This window comes from Rhinatrema bivittatum, chromosome 6 (assembly GCF_901001135.1).
Source record: "Rhinatrema bivittatum chromosome 6, aRhiBiv1.1, whole genome shotgun sequence".
NCBI classification, from domain to species: domain Eukaryota; kingdom Metazoa; phylum Chordata; class Amphibia; order Gymnophiona; family Rhinatrematidae; genus Rhinatrema; species Rhinatrema bivittatum.
The window spans coordinates 321155498-321175080 of record NC_042620.1 but is presented as its reverse complement, the minus strand read 5'-3'; the positions used below and the strand labels follow the sequence as shown (position 1 = coordinate 321175080).

At 43.2% G+C, this 19583-nt stretch overlaps 1 protein-coding gene across 1 annotated transcript in view; it reads left to right on the top strand.

Moving 5' to 3' along the window:
* The window catches only part of IL1RAPL2 (interleukin 1 receptor accessory protein like 2), an 842791-nt gene that overhangs the window by 783912 nt on the left and 39296 nt on the right, over nt 1-19583 (top strand). Inside the window, exons 7-8 of the mRNA XM_029607582.1 lie at nt 1989-2132; nt 8547-8717. Of these exons, the coding sequence (XP_029463442.1) occupies nt 1989-2132; nt 8547-8717 (315 nt within the window). The remainder of the gene's footprint in view (nt 1-1988; nt 2133-8546; nt 8718-19583) is intronic.

Below are 19583 nucleotides of genomic sequence, written 5' to 3'. Positions count from 1 at the left end.
CACACATTTTTTTTTTTTTTTGCTTGCGCACCCCGAGTACTGGTACCACCCACAACTGTGAGCAGTTCCAAAGCTTGCACGACCGGCACTTTCTAGCTGCAGATCTTGCAATTCGCAGATCCTTCGGTATATAGTCAGATTAGTTAGCACAGGATGACAGGCTCCAACCGCCATTGCACTGCTGCGCTAGTCTCCGGCAGAGAGATTTATTTCTTTTGTCCCTGAGGTCACGGGAAGGGGTCTTTTCCTGGGAGCGCGGTGAGGAGGGGTCTCTGTGTCTGATCTGGATAGTTCCTCTCCTCCATAGGCAACGGCCGGGAAGGAGACTGGAAAGGAATCAGCAGGGGACAAATGTTAAGGCAGGGAAAATAAGGCAGGGGTGCAAACGGAAGGGGAGTGGCAGGGGGGGACGAATAGAGGGGAAGGGGGGAAATTAACACCGCGGACTTGGGCAAGGAAAGGTTTTCTGCAGCAAAATGGAGTAGGGAGGGCGAGGCAGAGTAGAATTATAAATAGTATTAGGGTGGAGAGAGAAGGAAGGAAGGGGACGGGCGGAGGAGGAGAAAATGAAGGCAGGGAGAGAAACGTGGGGTAGGGTGAAATGAGGGAGTGAGGGTTGGAAAAATAGATGAGGATCAGAGGGAGAAGAGAGTTGAGGATGGGGAAGACAGATGAAAGCTGGAGGGGGATGGAGGAGGGTAAGGAACGACGAGGGAGGATGTGTGCATGAAGAGCAGGAGAGCATATTGCTCTCCTGCTCATATTGAGCGAAAGAGGAAAAGGATGATGGAGGAAGAGGGATGTACAGAGGGATGGTAACACAGGTGCAATAGAAGGAAGTAAATAAGCGCGTGGGAGAGAGGCGGAAAGGAAGAATGGAAGCGTCTGGTAACTACCAGGAAGTATGATAAAGAGCAGCAAGATTGACTGAAAATAAGTGACATCAGCAAAAGAAAAAAAGGTGTCAAGAGCCACAAACAGGCATGGTTTTCGAGATGCCCGCCATGAACATGCATGAGATATATCCAATCCAATCTATGTGTATTCCACCTTTCAAACCTGAGGCTAGGGAGAGTAAAGTGATTTACCCGAGGTCACAAGGAGCAGGGGTGGGATTTGAACGCTGGTTTCCCTGGTTTGCAGCCCACTGCTCTAATCACTAAGCCTAATGAAAGCAGTACATGAAAAGCTATCTCATGCATATTCATTATGGATATCCTGAGAATCCAGCCTGTTTGTGGCTCTGAGGACTGGAGTTGACTGCCTCTGAGACAGAATAAAGGTTCCGAGAACTGAATGAAAAATGGACAGGAGAAAAGGAAACAATGCAGAAAACCGAAAATGAAAATAATTCCAAATAAAAGAATAAAGAAAACATGAAAAATTGAGAAGGATCAGAAGTGAACAAGAAAGAAACAAAAGAAAGCAGAACGACAGATCAAGAAAGCAGTCTGAAACTATTTTAATGAGTTGGTGATTTTTTAATTTAAAAAAATCTTTTAAGAAAAATGAATTGTGTGATTCAAGAGACCGCACACGGGTACAACAAAATTATATTTCTAGAAGGAGGCAGGGGCCGTGGTGTCCCGTGCCATGTGCTGAAAATCTCCCTCTTGTACTGCTCCCCCTTGGTAAGGATAACCTAGAGCTGCAGGGCGACTGTAAGCTCATGTAAACCAGCAAGGCATTCGGCGTATTGGGCACTAGTAGCTAGCGGCTGTTTTTCACTGTGCGCAGTAGTTCAGGTCACAAAGCTGCCTGAAATTTTGTTATCTTCTAGGGCATCGCCACCCCACCACATATAGAGAGAGATTGCAATGCCATGACACCAATAAAAGAAAATAGGTACTTGATAGAGCAACATAATGGCTCACAAAAGAGGTCGTATTAATGTTTTAACTGCACTTAAGAGAAGCTGGTAAAGAAGCTGAGGAAGTGGAGAGAAAGCTCCCAGACCCATCTGAATGTGTTCTCTCTGTTTACTCTAGATCTGATGTACAAGATAGAGCTTGCTGGAGGACTTGGGGCAATCTTTCTTCTCTTTGCTTTGCTTGTGACCATCTATAAATGTTATAACATAGAGCTGATGCTCTGCTACAGACAGAATTTCGGAGGTGATGAATCATCAGATGGTAAGTTAGATACTCGGTTGGTGCTAAACGTAAAGGTCTTCAGGATTAATTGAAAGCCAAAGAGAAAGTTTAAGACAGAACGTTCTTATGCTAGATTTTTTGTCTGTGCAAGCAGCACTGCTAAGTAATGTTGCATCTGTTTTCTAAAACCAAATAAGAAGACATTCATTTATTAGAATCATTCTGAAAATAGCAACTTTCCTGGTGCATCCTATGGACTGCTTCATGACCCTGCAACAAAATGCCATCAGAAAGCTTTTTTTTTTATTTTTCAGTAAGCCCCTGACTCCAGGTCAGAAAGCAGCATGTGTAGTTAGTAATTTTTTTACTTAAGCACCAAGTAGGGAGCTAGCTCAAATGACCAATACACACTCCATGCCTCTAATTCTGCTGGGCAATGTCAGTATATGCAGTAGGGCTGGGCATTCATTTGAAGCTAATGGGCAAAATGCACCTAATAAAATGCAACGAATGGGTAAAATGCAACATGGCTCCCAGAAACAAATGGAGGGTACCTATGAATATAAAAAAATATTTTTAATTTATTTGTTTCCCATTCAAGTCTTTGGCCCATTTAAAACTGCTGCAGTGAGATTGGGGGGATTTCTCCTGAAGGTAACTATAGCAACCAAGCAACGACTGTGAGGTTGTATTTTGAATGGTGCCAAGGTGAGAAGAAGTCAAGTAGACTGGACAGATGAATAATCAAAATGAAGCATTTTATTTTAACTAGCCTATAACTGCTACCTGAATCAAGCGATGCTAACTTCCTCCCCCTGAAAGATCTGAGCACGTGCAAAGAAACTCCATTTTTCTCTCCTGTATTTCACAAGAAAAGATTGTCTTTTGGAAATTCTGCAAGAGTGAAAGAAAAGTTTCTTAAAGGAGAGAGAAGAATTTTGGCATTGGCAAAAGGTTTTTCCTTATCTTCACTGCTGAATTCACAGTACTATCATTGGGGCCAATACAAAAAAAATGCACCGAAACTGGGCATTGAGAGTTCAGCGCATGCTTTCCTAATGTGCACCCAGGTACCTCTCCTGGGGCGCCATGCAATATTTAAATTAGGGGTCGTGCTGCCAAGAAGGCGCTAGGGTCGATTGCGCACCCCCCTAGTGCCTCCTTGGCAGCGGGCACCCAGGAGAGGTCGGCTGTCTGTGGGTTAAGAAAATGGACACTGAATTTATCAGTGTCCATTTGCCTAACTGGCACTCATCCACCGGTTAGGGATACGGACGCTGGTCAACTGAGCATCCGTTTCCCTAATCTGACCATCGGCAATATTTTTTTTTATATCTTTTAAACTTTTTGTTCCTCTGATTTAATATTGCTTCAATATTAAGTCGGAGGATGTACAGAAAAGCAGTATTTTCTGCTTTTCTGTACAACTTTTGGGCTGCTCAGAAATTAACACCTGCTCTGGGAAGGTTTTAATTTCTGAGCATAAAAATGTGCAGATTGGATGCACATTTTTTTTTTTTTTGCATGTGGTATAACTAACTAATAGTCTCATCAGCATGCATTTAATGAGCACTGCTAGTTTTGTGGTGTGTTAATCCCCCTATAGCATAAGGGGCTGTGGATGCATGTCCAACCGCGGTTTTAAACAATGTGATCTGCTAACTGCACTGTTTTGCATCAGCCCCATTGTGAGAGAGAGACAGAGGCACTGCATTCTGTTTGTTCATTGAGGCAGGGCAGTGGAGAGCAATGTTTTTTTTTCTCTAACTTAACCCTGTGCACAGCTTATAGGGCAGACAGAAAACAGAACAGCAGCCTTAGATTCATTATTTTGTTATAAATTTCATATGAGGAGAGAGTGAGAGAGAGAACCTCTAGGGTGACACACATACTAGTGAACTATTTATAACAATGTAGGAGGGGCAACTATTAACTCGAGGTGAGGTTTTGGTGGTTATCTAGGGTTTTACATGCACAATCAGAGGTACAAACAGCATAGTAGACATTACTGAAGATTTGATGTGACTTGGAGTGAGGAAAGATACACCTTGTTATTTGTAAACCGGCATGATGCGACTCCCATCGCGAATGCCGGTATATAAGAAATTTAAATAAAATAAATAAATAAATATACATTGTATACTTTTGACCGAGTTTGATGCACTCTCCACCTAGTTGCTATCATCTTTGTGTACCTTTCCTCACTCCAAATCACATCAAATCTTCACTGATGTCTACTGTGCTGTTCGTACCTTTGACTGTGTGTGTAAAACTGCCCCCCCAAACCCTAGGCCACCACTAAAACCTCACCTCGAGTTAATAGTTGCCCCTCCTACATTGTTATAAATAGTTCACTAGTATGTGTGTCACCCCAGAGGTTCTCTCTCTCCCTCTCCCTCCCAAAATGAGATTTATGATAATTGCGTTAAAATGTGTTACACCACTGCATGCAACATTAAATACCCCTCATTTTCATAAACTCCTCCCTTTTGACTAAATTTTGAAAATTTGCATATGCATCTCGCGATGCATTTTTTATCGCAGGCATTATGGCATTATCATGGGCATTATGGCCCTTATGCCCACAATAACTCTCTAACGCGATGTGATGAATGACCCTGTAGGTTTCTTTTCTGACTGACAACCTCTTTGTGTATGCAAAAGGAGTTTCCCCACCCTAATTCTACCCCTATATCCACTCAGGGCTGGATTTTCAAAAGGTTACACGACATGTGAAAGACCCAGGGCTTTACTAAAGGAGCAGTCCGGGGGCGTGGGCGGGGTGATCTGGGGGCAGGGCGGGGTCACAGGCCTCTGACACAGCAGCCATTTGTCACTGTGCCGGAGATCGCACGCTGGCAGTCGGCCAGAGCACGCAACTTACTTCAGCACCAGGGCTGAAGTAAGTTTGGAAACAGGAAAAATAAGAAGCAAGAGGTAGGGGAAGGGAAGGTGGGGGGGGGGGGAGGAAAGTTCCCTCTGAGGCCTCTTCAATTTCGGAGCAGCCTGGGAGGGAACGGGGGAAGGCAGCGCGGCTCGGCACGCACAATTGTGCACCCCCTTGCGCGCGCAAGTTATAAAATCGCGTGTCCATGTGCGTGCGCCGGGTAGCGCGTGTCTCTTAAAATCTACCCCTTAGTTTTTAGGATCCTAAATTTAAGAGCCTAATGAAACTAGGAGCCAAAATTTAGGGAATCTGCCCTAGTCAATTTTCAAAAGGACAATTTAGCAGCTAAAAGTTGTTAGTAAGATGGTGTGCTTTAAAGGCAATTGCAGTTTCTGAGTTCCTGCATAAATGAACAGAGTCAGGAGTTAACTTATGTGCTGTGCAAATGCTTCCCAATGCAGGGAGATAGCTGCAGCAGCATATGCATTACTTTCTCTGAACCTCCGAGTCGGCTCTTCATTGCATTTTGGTGACAGAGCAGGAGGACTAGACAAACAGCACCATGGAGAGCACTTCCCAGGTGTGCCAAATGAATGATGCAGTAGCTGCACAAGCACAATCCAAAAACATTGAGCTTCCATTTACTATTTTTTATTTTTTACATTTGAAACATTTTAAAATTTTAGATCTATATGAAAATCATCTTTGATTTAAGTGATGATGTGGCAATCTGACAATTATTTGTTTATTTTTCATTTAAATCATTTCATTTGGGCTTTATGTTTACATTTCTCGTTCTCTCAGTTTTTGGCCACTGCCCACATCGTTGTTTTACTTGTATGCGGTTGGCTAGCCTCTCTTTTGTGTTATTCTGCACATACTTTTAGCCACAGTTGCCTCGTCTTTGAAAATGGGACAGGTCTGTACAAGCTGAAAAGTACATGTGCACATTGCCAATTAGGTCTCCTAGCAGAAATTTATCCCACTATGTTTTCTGCTCTTCATTCTAAACTGAGATATTTGACTGCATGTTGCTTATCTTCCTGTGTCCCACGTCTGTTTATAAATTTCTACGAGCCCTTGCCTATTCCTCACAGGCCCGTATGCAATCAGAAGCACCAGTATTTGTAAAATGTCTTCTTGAGAAGCAGTTTGCAAGGTCTTGTATGATACTTTTTACATTTTAGATACCTTTATGCTATTCTCTCATCGAACCACAGCCAAACATCTGTGGCCGTTCATGGGGATTGCCTGGCAGCAGACATACTTGTTAGCAGCGTTTATAAAAGGAGACAGACACATGCAACCGCATTGTCTTTGGAATCATTTTACTATAACAAGTAGCACCAAACTAAGTGATGCAACACAGCAGGGCCAATTTTAGAAGAGGGCAAGCAGGGAAATTGCTGCAGCTCCATCATTTTGGGCAGAGCTGAGTGATGTCACTGAGGCAGAGATTTAGGGCACCTGCTAGTGACTGGAACTACACCTTAGTTTCTGCCCTGGGCTCCAGGATTTTTAATGCCAGTTCTACAATATAGCATTAAGCAGTTGAACAAAAAGGAGGAAGTCAGTTTAGAAAGAGGGAAATAGCTAAAAAGATCTGACTAACTAATGTGTTACACTGGATTACAGCACCATCTGCCAATAGGGAAGCTATTTACAATTCTTGCTAGTTTATATTACTTAGTTCCATTCAAATGTTGTCTGTTCTCCAACAATACCAAAGGGGAAAGTATGGGATTGGTTTTCAATAATGGCTTATGTGTCTTCGTTGGCTTCATGGTTGGGGGTTTTTTTGAGAGTCTTTTGGCTCTTTTCTTTTTGGCAGTTTATTTATTTATTTATTTCAAATCTTTTATTAATTGCTTTCCAGACAAGTCTTCCAAAGCGATTTACAACATAAAATTAAAACATTCAAAATGATAATCACCATAATAAAAACAAAACAATCATTGATCATAAAAACGATTAAACATAAATTTTACTCTAAAACCAGCAGAACATAACATGCTGAACTCTTTGACATCTACACTTCAGGGAGACAGCCAGTTACCAAACTCCATCCTACTTAAACTCTGATCATTAATCATTAAAATGCCACTGTCATGCCATGTTTTCAAGTTTTTTTGAAATTTTACACCAACCTTCTCTTCCCTAAAACCCAATGGAAGTGAATCCCGTAATGCTGGAATTCCTGCTACAAATGAGCAATTTTGCAGTCGCTTCTTATGAAAAGCTTGAACACTTGGTAATTCAAGAGAATTCTCTTTTTTTTTTATTGCAAATTTCCCAGTAGCCTCATACCATTTTAATTTCCCTTTCAGAAGCGGAGCACAAGGGCCATTCAAAGCTTTGAAGGCAAGCAGTAGAAATTGAAATTTACAGCATATGTTCACTGGGAGCTAGTGTAAACCAAATAGCAATGGCTTCGCAGGAACTGTTCTGGTACCTCTAGTAATTATTCGTGCTGTGGTATCTTGAATTACCTGTAACCTGTATAACAAATTTACTGGCAAACCCATGAACAACGCGTTGCAAAAATCCAAATGAGATCGAATGCATGCATAAGCCACGGTTTTCAAAGGATCCCAATCCAAAAATGATCTCAGCAATCTTATCATTTTTACTTTTAGACACACATTGCGAGTCACTTGCTGAATATGTTTCTCTAGACAAAGCTCTGAATCTAGAATGACTCCTAAAGACCTTTCATTTTTTATCTCCAAATCTACATCATTCAGTTTCAACCCTCTTTTGATCTCTCCAGTACCGTGCCAAAGCACTTCTGTCTTATTGGTGTTTATCACTAGTTTACTACTAATCAACATTTGGGCAAGGTTAGCTAAACAACAATTTATATGTAAATAATCATCATTGACAAACTTAATCAGTGGGGCCAATATCTGCACATCATCAGCGTAAATAAAAGAACTAAATCCCGCATCCTGAATAATGTGGCCTAATGGTGTCAGGAAAGTAGTAAATAGTAAGGGGGAAAGAGACGATCTAACTTCTTTCACCCTCGATATTTCACCCTGAAAACTAACCAGCTGTTTCTTAATTAATAAAAAAAAAAATCTTTCTAACCATGACAACACATGGCTTCGCAGTCCTATAGATTTACATCGATGTAATAACAGTGAGTGAATTACCACGTCAAAAGCACTAGAAAGATCCAAAAGGATCGGGACTCCATTTTCCCCTTTATCTAAGTTGGGAAAAATTTCATCTACTAAAGAAACCATCCGAGTTCCTTTGCTACATCCTCTTCCGAAGCCTTTGGGGCCTAGGCTCATTTAATTAACAGTTCTCCAAATTCGCCTTTGTATGCCTCCATTCCTTTGGAGTCCTCTTGTATTAGAAGAAATGTACATGTTTATATTGTGTAGACAAGTTAATGTTATTTACCATGTGATGCGCTATATCATAGTGCTGAGCACTCTGGAAATATAATTTCCTACACAGGGATGCATTATTCTGTATCTACACTTGAGTTCCATGCTCTCTCTTTACATGAAGCTAACTGGCTTGTGGTTGATATTAACTATGTCTTTCTTTTAAAGACAACAAGGAGTATGATGCCTATCTCTCCTATACCAAAGTGGATCCAGACTCATTAGACTGTGAAAGCAAGGAAGAAGAACAGTTTGCACTTGAAATCCTACCCGATGCTCTGGAAAAGCACTATGGATATAAACTCTTCATTCCTGACAGAGATCTGATTCCCAGTGGGAGTAAGTACTTCTGATGATCTGAATAATACCAACTATGGCCGTGCACGCTGCAATACAAGTTTCATTGGTGATGACCTAAGGAAACAGGGCAATTACTTGTTTGTAGTGAAGGGCCAAGAGTGTTGGGGGTGGGACAATCCTGGATGCTCATTGGTTGGCTTGTGGCATTTACCCCGCCACCCAAAGCTCTGTAACGTTAATAAAGCACTGAATGAAGTGCTCTCTTCCTATGTTGCTTTTTAATATTCAAATACATTATTAAACTATTTCCAAATAAGAAAGTGAAGAAGTAATTGCCTATAGTGGGTCTCTAAGTGACAGAATTACCATGTTTCCCCGAATATAAGACAGCGTCTTACTTTCTTTTTACCCCCAAAAGTCCCACTATGTCTTACTTTCAGGGTATGTCTTATATTGGAAAAAAAACCTGAGTGTTCAAAAAAAAATTATTTTTAAATACCTGTCTGAGGGCCGCGTGGGTCCAGGCGGCTGGCGGCGGGAGCCGGGTGGTCGCGTGTTAAATCTAGGCCGCGGGCGGGTGGGCGCTTGTTCCAGGCGGCGGCGGCGGCGGGTGGACGCGCGTTAGTTCGAGACGGCCAGCGGGCGGCGGGTGGTCGCGTGTTAAATCTAGGCCGGGTCGCACAGGCACGCATTCATTCACTGCCGGTGGGGGCTGCCTCGGCAGCCCCCACCGGCAGTGAATGAATGCGCGCACAGGCCCACAGCGCCTGTGCGACCCCTGCGATTCGGCGCTGGGGGCTGCCGGTGGGGGCTGCGGCAGTGAATGAATTCATTCATCCAGGCGGAGGAGCCGGCTGCTTTCGCCGCTGCCGGCTGCTTTCGGCTGCCGCTGCCGGCTGCTTTCGGCGCTCAAGGCAGTCACATGCTGTGACGTGGCATGTGACTGCCTTGAGCGCCGAAAGCAGCCGGCAGCGGCAGCCGAAAGCAGCCGGCAGCGGCGAAAGCAGCCGGCTCCTCCGCCTGGATGAATTAATTCATTCACTGCCGCAGCCCCCAGCGGCAGCCCCCAGCGGCAGCCCCCAGCGCCGAATCGCAGGGGTCGCACAGGCGCTGTGGGCCTGTGCGCGCATTCATTCACTGCCGGTGGGGGCTGCCGAGGCCGCCCCCACCGGCAGTGAATGAATGCGCGCCTGTGCGACCCGGCCTAGATTTAACACGCGACCACCCGCCGCCCGCCGGCCGTCTCGAACTAACGCGCGTCCACCCGCCGCCGCCGCCTGGAACAAGCGCCCACCCGCCCGCGGCCTAGATTTAACACGCGACCACCCGGCTCCCGCCGCCAGCCGCCTGGACCCACGCGGCCCTCCGACAGGTATTTAAAAATAATTTTTTTTTGAAATGACAGGTACGTCTTACTTTCGGGGGATGTGTTACATTAGCCGACCCCCCTAAAATTCCCACTACGTCTTACTATCAGGGGTGTCTTACTATCGGGGAAACACGGTATGTAATAACTGCTCATATTTCTCCCATCGGTTTTAACGTAAAATTGAGTATGGCATGAATTTAAACACAGAGGGGCGGATTTTAAGAGCCCTGCTCGCCTAAATCCGCCCAAATCCGGGTGGATTTAGGCGAGCAGGGCCCTGCGCGCCGGTGAGCCTATTTTACATAGGCTCACCGGCGCGCGCAGACCCCGGGACTCGCGTAAGTCCCGGGGTTCTCCGAGAGGGGCGTGTCGGGGGCGTGTCGGGGGCGGGCACGGTCGTCACGGCGTTTAGGGGGCGTGTCGGCAGCGTTTTGGGGGCGGGTCCGGGGGCGTGGTTACGGCCCGGGGTGGTCTGGGGGCGTGGCCGCGCCCTCCATACCCGCCCCCAGGTCGCGTCCCGGCGCGCTAGCGGCCCGCTGGCGCTCAGGGATTTACGTCTCCCTCCGGGAGGCGTAAATCCCCCGACAAAGGTAAGGGGGGGGGGTTTAGACAGGGCCGGGGGGGGGGTTAGGTAGAGGAAGGGAGGGGAAGGTGAGGAGAGGGCGTTAGAGGATTCCCTCCGAGGCCGCTCCGATTTCGGAGCGGCCTTGGAGGGAACGGGGGTAGGCTGCGCGGCTTGGCGCGCGCCGGCTATACGTAATTGATAGCCTTGCGCGCGCCGATCCAGGATTTTAGCGGATACGTGCAGCTCCGCGCGTATCTACTAAAATCCCGCGTACTTTTGTTGGCGCCTGGAGCGCCAACAAAAGTACGCCAACGCGCCTTGTTTGAAAATCTACCCCAGAGGGTCTGATTTTAAAAAGCATTTACATGCGTAAAACTGGGTTTTTACGCATGTAAATGCACTTTACTCGAGTAAGTGGGCTTTTGAAAATTGCTACAATATATGCCATTGAATCGTCCATAGGATTTATTCGCATAAGTGCACTTTACGTGAGTAAGTGGATAACACATTGAAATCGTCGGTTCAGTGTGCTGCGGCATTCAAAAAAGCAAACAGAATGTTGGGAATTATTAGAAAAGGAATGATGAATAAAACGGAAAATGTCATAATGCCTCTGTATCGCTCCATGGTGAGACCGCACCATGAATACTGTGTACAATTCTGGTCGCCGCATCTCAAAAAAGATATAATTGCGATGGAGAAGGTACAGAGAAGGGCTACCAAAATGATAAGGGGAATGGAACAACTCCCCTATGAGGAAAGACTAAAGAGGTTAGGACTTTTCAGCTTGGAGAAGAGACGACTGAGGGGGGATATGATAGAGGTGTTTAAAATCATGAGAGGTCTAGAACGGGTAGATGTGAATTGGTTATTTACTCTTTCGGATAGTAGAAAGACTAGGGGACACTCCATGAAGTTAGCATGGGGCACATTTAAAACTAATCGAAGAAAGTTCTTTTTTACTCAACGCACAATTAAACTCTGGAATTTGTTGCCAGAGAATGTGGTTCGTGCAGTTAGTATAGCTGTGTTTAAAAAAGGAATGGATAAGTTCTTGGAGGAGAAGTCCATTACCTGCTATTAAGTTCACTTAGGGGCGGATTTTAAAAGGCGCGCGAATAGCCTACTTTTGTTTGCGCTCCAGGCGCAAACAAAAGTACGCTGGATTTTAGTAGATACGCGCGGAGCCGCGCGTATCCGCTAAAATCCTGGATCGGCGCGCGCAAGGCTATCGATTTCGTATAGCCGGCGCGCGCCGAGCCACGCAGCCTACCCCCGTTCCCTCCAAGGCCGCTCCAAAATCGGAGCGGCCTCGGAGGGAACTTTCCTTTGCCCTCCCCTCACCTTCCCCTCCCTTCCCCTACCTAACCCACCCACCCGGCCCTGTCTAAACCCCCCCCTTACCTTTGTCGGGGGATTTACGCCTCCCAGAGGGAGGCGTAAATCCCCGCGCGTCAGCGGGCCTCCTGCGCGCCGGGACGCGACCTGGGGGCGGGTCCGGAGGGCGCGGCCACGCCCCCGGGCCGCCCCAGGCCGTAGCCACGCTCCCGACACGCCCCAAAAACGCCGCGCGGTTCGGGCCCGCCCCCGACACGCCCCCCCGACACGCCCCCTCCGAAAACCCCGGGACTTACGCGAGTCCCGGGGCTCTGCGCGCACCGGTAGGCCTATGTAAAATAGGCTTCCCGGCGCGCAGGGCCCTGCTCGCGTAAATCCGCCCGGTTTTGGGCAGATTTACGCGAGCAGGGCTCTGAAAATCCGCCCTTAGAGAATAGCCACTGCCATTAGCAATGGTTACATGGAATAGACTTAGTTTTTGGGTACTTGCCAGTTTCTTATGGCCTGGATTGGCCACTGTTGGAAACAGGATGCTGGGCTTGATGGACCCTTGGTCTGACCCAGTATGGCATTTTCTTATGTTCTTATGTTCTTAAATGGCTTTTGAAAATTGCTACAATAGTAGTTACATTTATGCATGTAACTCCTTTGAAAATTACCCCCACAGAGAATAATTGTCAAAGCTTTTTCTGTATTACCCATAGATATGGGTAATTTTTAAAACTGCCTGCCCTATACTGTTAGGGGTAGATTTTAAAAAGCATTTACTCGAGCAAAACTGGTTTTTGCTCGAGTAAATACACTTTACTCAAGTAAGTGGGCTTTTCAAAATTGCTACAATATATGCCATTGAATTGTCCATAGGATTTACTCAAGTAAGTGCACTTTACTCGAGTAAATAGCTTTTGAAAATTGCTACGATAGTATGTCACATTTACATGCGTAACTCCTTTGAAAATGACCCCCTATGTGCAGGTAGAAGTACACAAGTAGGAGGGTTTCTATGTGTGTATTTTTACCTGCAATGACTAAAGATGTTCCCAGGGGTGGGGGTTGAGAGAGGTTTTGCACTGATGTGCATACTTTTAAATTTTATGAAGCATGCAAGTAATTTTCTCTAAATAAATACATAAATAAATGAATGAATACCACACAAATTCACACGAATGGGTAGTTTTTCTGGGATAGTTTTCACAGGGAAAGTCCATGTGTACTTTCCCATGCAAAACCAGTTGTAATGGCCTATAACTGATTATAAATCATATGGAGAAGGAGATACGGACACAGGAGATCAGTAGAAAAATTTACCATATAAAACAGTATTATAATACAAAAGTGTTCTGGCAAAAATATAATCCTAGGATGGAGTAAATTACACTTGTAAGTGACACGGGCAATACATATAGCACATGTGCATCTAAGAAAATAAAGTAAAAGCAAAACTATTGCTAGCAACATGCATGTAACTTTATCCTGTAACTTTATTCTGAGCATATTGTATTTGCTAACTCACTAACGTACCCTATTCCATCAAAAATTGTAAACCGTTATGACGGTGAAACCGAATAATTGTATATAAAACTCAATAAATAAATAAATACAATTAATAAATGTATACAGAGTAGCAAAGAGAGAGAGAAAAGATAATGTAATACAAGAACACAGTAAATCATAGTAACAGTGGTGTCCCCACAAATACCTCTAGTACATGAAGGTAATCCCCTTTGAAGTGCCAAAAAGCGGAATATAAAAATCTAAAATAAATAAATAAATAAGGAGTCAGCATAAAATTCAATGAGTTCTCCCCTGAGGTGTGAGGGCAAACTGCACAGGAGAACAAACAGATCTCCATCTAACATCTTCTATCTGTTACGAATAATTGGAGTTGAGGACAAGGAGTTCTACTTTGCAGTACACAGACATGCACACTTCAGATTTCTTTCTCTCAAGCAATGCGAGGCTATAAATCATAGCTCAGAGTTTCACTTTTCAGGGGGGGGCTATTCTATCCCTATAAGAACATCTAGATGTCTTCCGGTCCATTCTTCTTAATCATAATACACTGGTGTAAAGTCTGCAGGCAACTGACTTTGAATCAATGTGAGCAGTTTACAAAATTACCCCCCAAACTGACAATTTTCAAAGTGGGTAGATAATTTACTGACAGAAATTGTCTGTCTGAAAATTGCTTTCAATATGAGCTACAAGAATACACATTGGAGGTAATTTTCAAAGGATCTATACACATAAAGGGCCTGATTTTCAAAATGATTTACATGTATAACACTGGCTTTTACATGTGTAAATGCACTTTACTCATGTAAGTGGACTTTTGAAAATTTCTACAATGTATGCCATTGAATTGCCCATAGTATTTATTTACCCGCATAAGTGCACTTTACATAAATGGCTTTTGAAAATAGCTATAATAGTAGTTACATTTACGTGCATAACTCCTTTTGAAAATTCACCTGAAAGGTAGTATTATAGTAGCTATTTTCAAAAGTCCATTTATGCGTGTAAAACCCTTTGGCAATTCAGCCCTATGCAGTGAATTTTCAAAGGAGTTACATGCATAAAAGTAGCAATTTTCAAAAGCCCAGTTACTTGCATGAAGAAGGTTTGGACGCATAAATCCCAGTTTATGTGCACAAATTCTTTTGAAAATGGCCTCCTGTGTTCCACAATGTGTGGACTTTTTAGCTGCATTCCCAAGGTGTGTTTTGGGCAGGATCAGAAAATAATGCCCAGAAATTATATTTTCAAGTCTACCAGTGTTTTCCTTTCAAAATCTACCTGCACAGCATGCAGATGCCAAATTCTGAGGGTGCTTTGTACCCACTGTAAATTTCAAAGGAGAGAACGGTGCGCATACTTTGTCTTTGAAATCTGGTGTAAGGTCAGCAAGTAAAAAGCATCTGCAAACTTTTGCTCTAAGCAGTTTGAAAATTCCCTCCATAAAGGCATTTTAAAAATCCTTGTTTTATAACTGATATAATACTCTCCTGAAGGGCACTCTCCAGTCTGATGGAAGATATCTTATCATGCTATTCTGAGCTACAGAATGGTGTAATATTTGCAAATAGACAGCCCACAGTAACTGTTTTATTATTTTTTTTTTCTATTATATGTAGAAAAAAATAAAGAACAAACCTATTCAGGTTGGGGGATAATTAGCTCTGTATCTCGGCACAATGTCTTGCCTGCCTCTGAAGAAGCCTCTGTGCTTTGCTACACAACTTCTCCCTACCTTTGGCATGATTGTTCATCTCCCCTAACATAGTTGTGGCTGGAAAATGAAAAATTCTTATCTACCGTAGATCTGCACACGTCTTCAACTAATCATATATTTTAAATGGAACTGCACGCAGCAGGACAGAACTTCCAGCAGCATAAACTCTTAGTACAAAAACACACAGCATCCAGTTCATGTAATAGAAATTGAACATAGGTGGTAGTTCTAATTCATTACTGCGCTAAAATTAGGGACCGATGAGTCCACAAAATCCATGTTCAAAAGCATATATACGTGAAACGAGATTTAAGATATATTCTACCATCCAACTTATCTTATTTTTCCTGCAACGGAACATTCTGCTGCATTAACGGCCTGAAACTGCGGCAAAAGGTCAATAAAAATTAAGGCTGGGAAATATATAAATATGTAACATATATATTTGATGGAAAAAATCTTATTACTCACATGAACAATAATGATATTTAGTCTGGGGAAATGTCAGTGCAATAGCACTCAGTCTTAAATGTGCTCAGACCTTCAGGGTCAAGAATGATTGGACCTCAGATGCCTAGCACAGAAAGCATGTGCTGTACCAAGGCTTTTATTTCAGGTGGTATGTACGGCACCTTCTTCCTCCACCTGCTTGATTTGTCCTGTGGTCCCTCAAAAAAAAAAACATGCATCCTGCATGTGAGTAAAGGCACCTTTTTTTATTTTTATTTTTTTTACAGACAGCAAATAGTGCACCTTTTTTTTATTTTACAGAAAGTTAACAAACAGTGCATTATATTGGTTTTGTGGGAGCCTCTGTGTCTTTGTAACTGAACAGCCTTTCTAACTGTATGACTTTCAAAAGCAGCATATTGATGGAATTTCCATGGGTCAATTCATAAGCCTTCTCATAGAAACATAGAAATGATGGCAGAAAAGGACCAAATGCTCCATCCAGTCTGCCCAGCAAGCTTCCTAAGGTATTAACTGCTGCTCCATGCAGTTACCCCCTCCCAGCCTTATGATAACCCATAAAAATTTCAGCTAGCCACATTTTTTACTGGATGATGAGCTTTCTTGAAAATTCAGATAGTGTAGCTTGATGTGCTTTGCTTATGGACTTGACCGAAGAAGCAGCCCTATGCTTTTTTCCTTTCGTCTGCATATCAGCATTCCTGACCATAGAAGCCAGGGCCCTCTTGGTTGTTCTATGAATCCAATTCCACTTTTGTCCCTGCCGTCGAAGTAGGGTTCAATGTTGCAGTAGCATTAAAAGTATCAAGGGTTACTGGTCAAGGTTAGTAAGCTCCATGTCTTCTGCTAAGGGTAGTAACTGTTTTACCAGCAGGTTACTCCAATGCATGCTTTCTTCATTTCCTTTAGGACTTGGCCATAGAAGTAGTCCTGTGCTTTTTCCCTTATTGCTGCATATAAGCATCTCAGACCATGGAAGTCAGAGCCCTTGCTTGTCATCTGAATGCAATTCCTATTTTACCCACTGCCGCTTAAGCTGGGAACAATGTTGCAGTTGCATTAAAAGCATCAAAGCATATTGGTGAAGGGTAATAATCTCCATGCATTCTGCTAAGAGTGGTAACTGTCGTACCGGCAATTTGCCCGCTCCCCCCCCCCCCCCCGTACACTAATCTCATTTCCATCCTCTAGCCTCTATTTATTTATGTATGTATTTATTAGGTTTATATACCATTATTCTGTTAGTCAATCACAACAGTTTACAATAAATTTAACAATAAAACAATGAATCAAAAATCAAAACACGTTAAAATAATAAAACAGTTTGCAGTATAAAAGAGATATAATTACATAATAATAAAATAATAAAAGAGGAGAACATAAAACAAACAGAATAGGCAGAGAATAAATAAGCCTCTAACATCGCATATCTTAAAATCTCCTTCTGCAAATGTGATGCGCCGATTATATAACAGTCAAACTCTCATATGCCTGTTTAAATAACCACGTTTTGAGCTCTTTTTTGAAAGCTGCAAAGTCTCTTTGCAATCTTAATTCAGGCAGCAAGGAGTTCCATAGTTTTGGACTTGCGATGGATATTGCCCTGTCCCGGACCTCACTCAAGTGTGCAGATCTTACTGATAGAATATTTAACAGACCTTTGTTTTCTGATCTCAGATTTTGTTACGGGATGTAGAGATGAAGGAAGGTATTAAGCCATTCAGTTTTATCATTATTAACGGATTTGTATAATAAACATAATATTTTAAAATGAATCTTAAATTTTACAGGTAGCCAATGTAAAGTCATTCAAAGTAGGAGTAATATGATCAAATTTACTACCACCCATGAATACCCTGGCAGTAGCATTTTGCAAAAACTGTAAAACTCTGATGGAACTTAATGGTAGACCAAATAGTAAGGCATTACAGTAATCTAAATTAGAAAAAAATCATTGTTTGAAGAACTATACGAAAATCATCCAAATGAAATAAAGGTTTTAAATGTTTGAGAATGTGGAGTTTATTATAACCATCTCTAATTTTAGCACTAATATGTTTATCCCATGCCCCTTTGAATTCTTTGACTGTTTTCATCTTCACCATCTCCTCCGAAAGGGCATTCTAGGCATCCACCACTCGCTCCATGAAAAATATTTCCTGATGTTGATTCTGAGTCATCCCCCCCTGGAGTTTCATTTCAAGACCCCTAGTTCTAATGTTTTCTTTCCAGCAGAAAAGATTTGAAATCCGTGCATCATTAAAACCTTTTAGGTATCTGAAGGAGTGTATCATATCTTTCCTGCTCCTCCTCTCTTCTGGGTATACATATTCAGACCCTTCAGCCTCTCCTCATAGATCTTCCAATACAGACCCCACACCATTTTCGTCGCCCTTCTCTGGACCACCTCCATCCTGTCACTGTCCTTTTTGAGATACAGGCTCCAGAACTGAACGCAGTACTCCAGGTAGAACCTCACCAAGGACCTGTACAAGGACATTATCACCTCCTTTTTCTCACTGGTTATTCCTCTCTCTATACAGCCCAGCATTCTTCTGGCTTTAGCAATGTAATCTTGTCACATTGCTTTGCCATCTTCAGATTACCAGACACTATCAACTCAAGATCCCTCTCTTGGTCCATGTGCATCAGTCTTTCACCCCTTATCACCTACAGCTCCTTTGGATTACAGCATCCCATATGCATGATTCTGCACTTCTTGGCATTTAATTCCAGCTGCCAAATCTTCAACCACTCTTCAAGATTTCTTAAAACACATTTCATTTTCTCTACTTCTTCAGGTGTGTCCACTCTGATACAGATCTTAGTATCATCCACAGAAAAACTTTACCTTTAACCCTACCGCAATGTCGCTCACAAAGATCTTGAACAGAACCGGTCCCAACACAATCCCTGTGGCACTCCACTTAACATGGCTCTCTCTTCAGAGTAGGTTCCATTTACCATTACATGCTGTCTCCTATCGGTCAACCAGTTTATAATCCATGCCACTACCTTGGTGCTCACTCCCAAGCTTCTCATTTTATTCACAAGCCTCCTATGCGGGACTGTATCAAAAGCTTTTCTGAAATCCAAGTAGATCACATTGAGTGCTCTTCCTTGATCTAGTTCTCTAATCACCCAATCAAAAAAAATCTGATTTGTCTGATGTGACCTTCCCCTGGTGAATCCAGGCTGTCTCAAATCCAGCCACTCACCGGATTGTAGGTAGTCACTATACTCTCTTACAGCAGTCTCCTTTAATTTTCCCACCACTGAGGTGAGACTAACCAGCCTATAGTTTCCAGCCTCCTCTCTGCTACCACTCTTGTGAATCGGGACCATCACTATTCTTCTCCAGTCCCATGGCACCACTCCCATTTCCAGGGATCTATTGAAAAGATCCTTCAGTGGACCTGCTAGCACATCTCTGAGCTCCCTCAGTATCCTGGGTTGTACATCGTCTGGCTCCGTGGCCTTATCCATTTTTAGTTTGCCTAGCTCTTCCCATACATTCTGTTCTGTAAACAGAGTTTTGTCCAATGTCTACCCCATTCCCATCTATGATCTTGTCTACCAGCAATGGTCCTTCTCCAGGCTCTTCTTTAGTGAATACTGAACTGAAGTATTTGCTTAACATTTCTGACATTTCTTCATCTCTCTCCACACATTGGTCCTCGTCACCTTTCAATTTCACTATTCCATTTCTGGCCTCCCTTCTTTCTCTGATATCTTTGAAAAATGTTTTGTCACCTCACTTTACCTCTTTGGCATTTGTACTATTGTACAACAGTTTCAACTCATGTACATTAGTCTTGCATTACTGTACTGGGTAGCACTTTTCTTTCCCAATGCCAGTATCTGGTTCACTGTTTTTGCTTTCTTTTAAGCCTACAACATTACTTCAGCTATACTGCTCCATTTATCAAT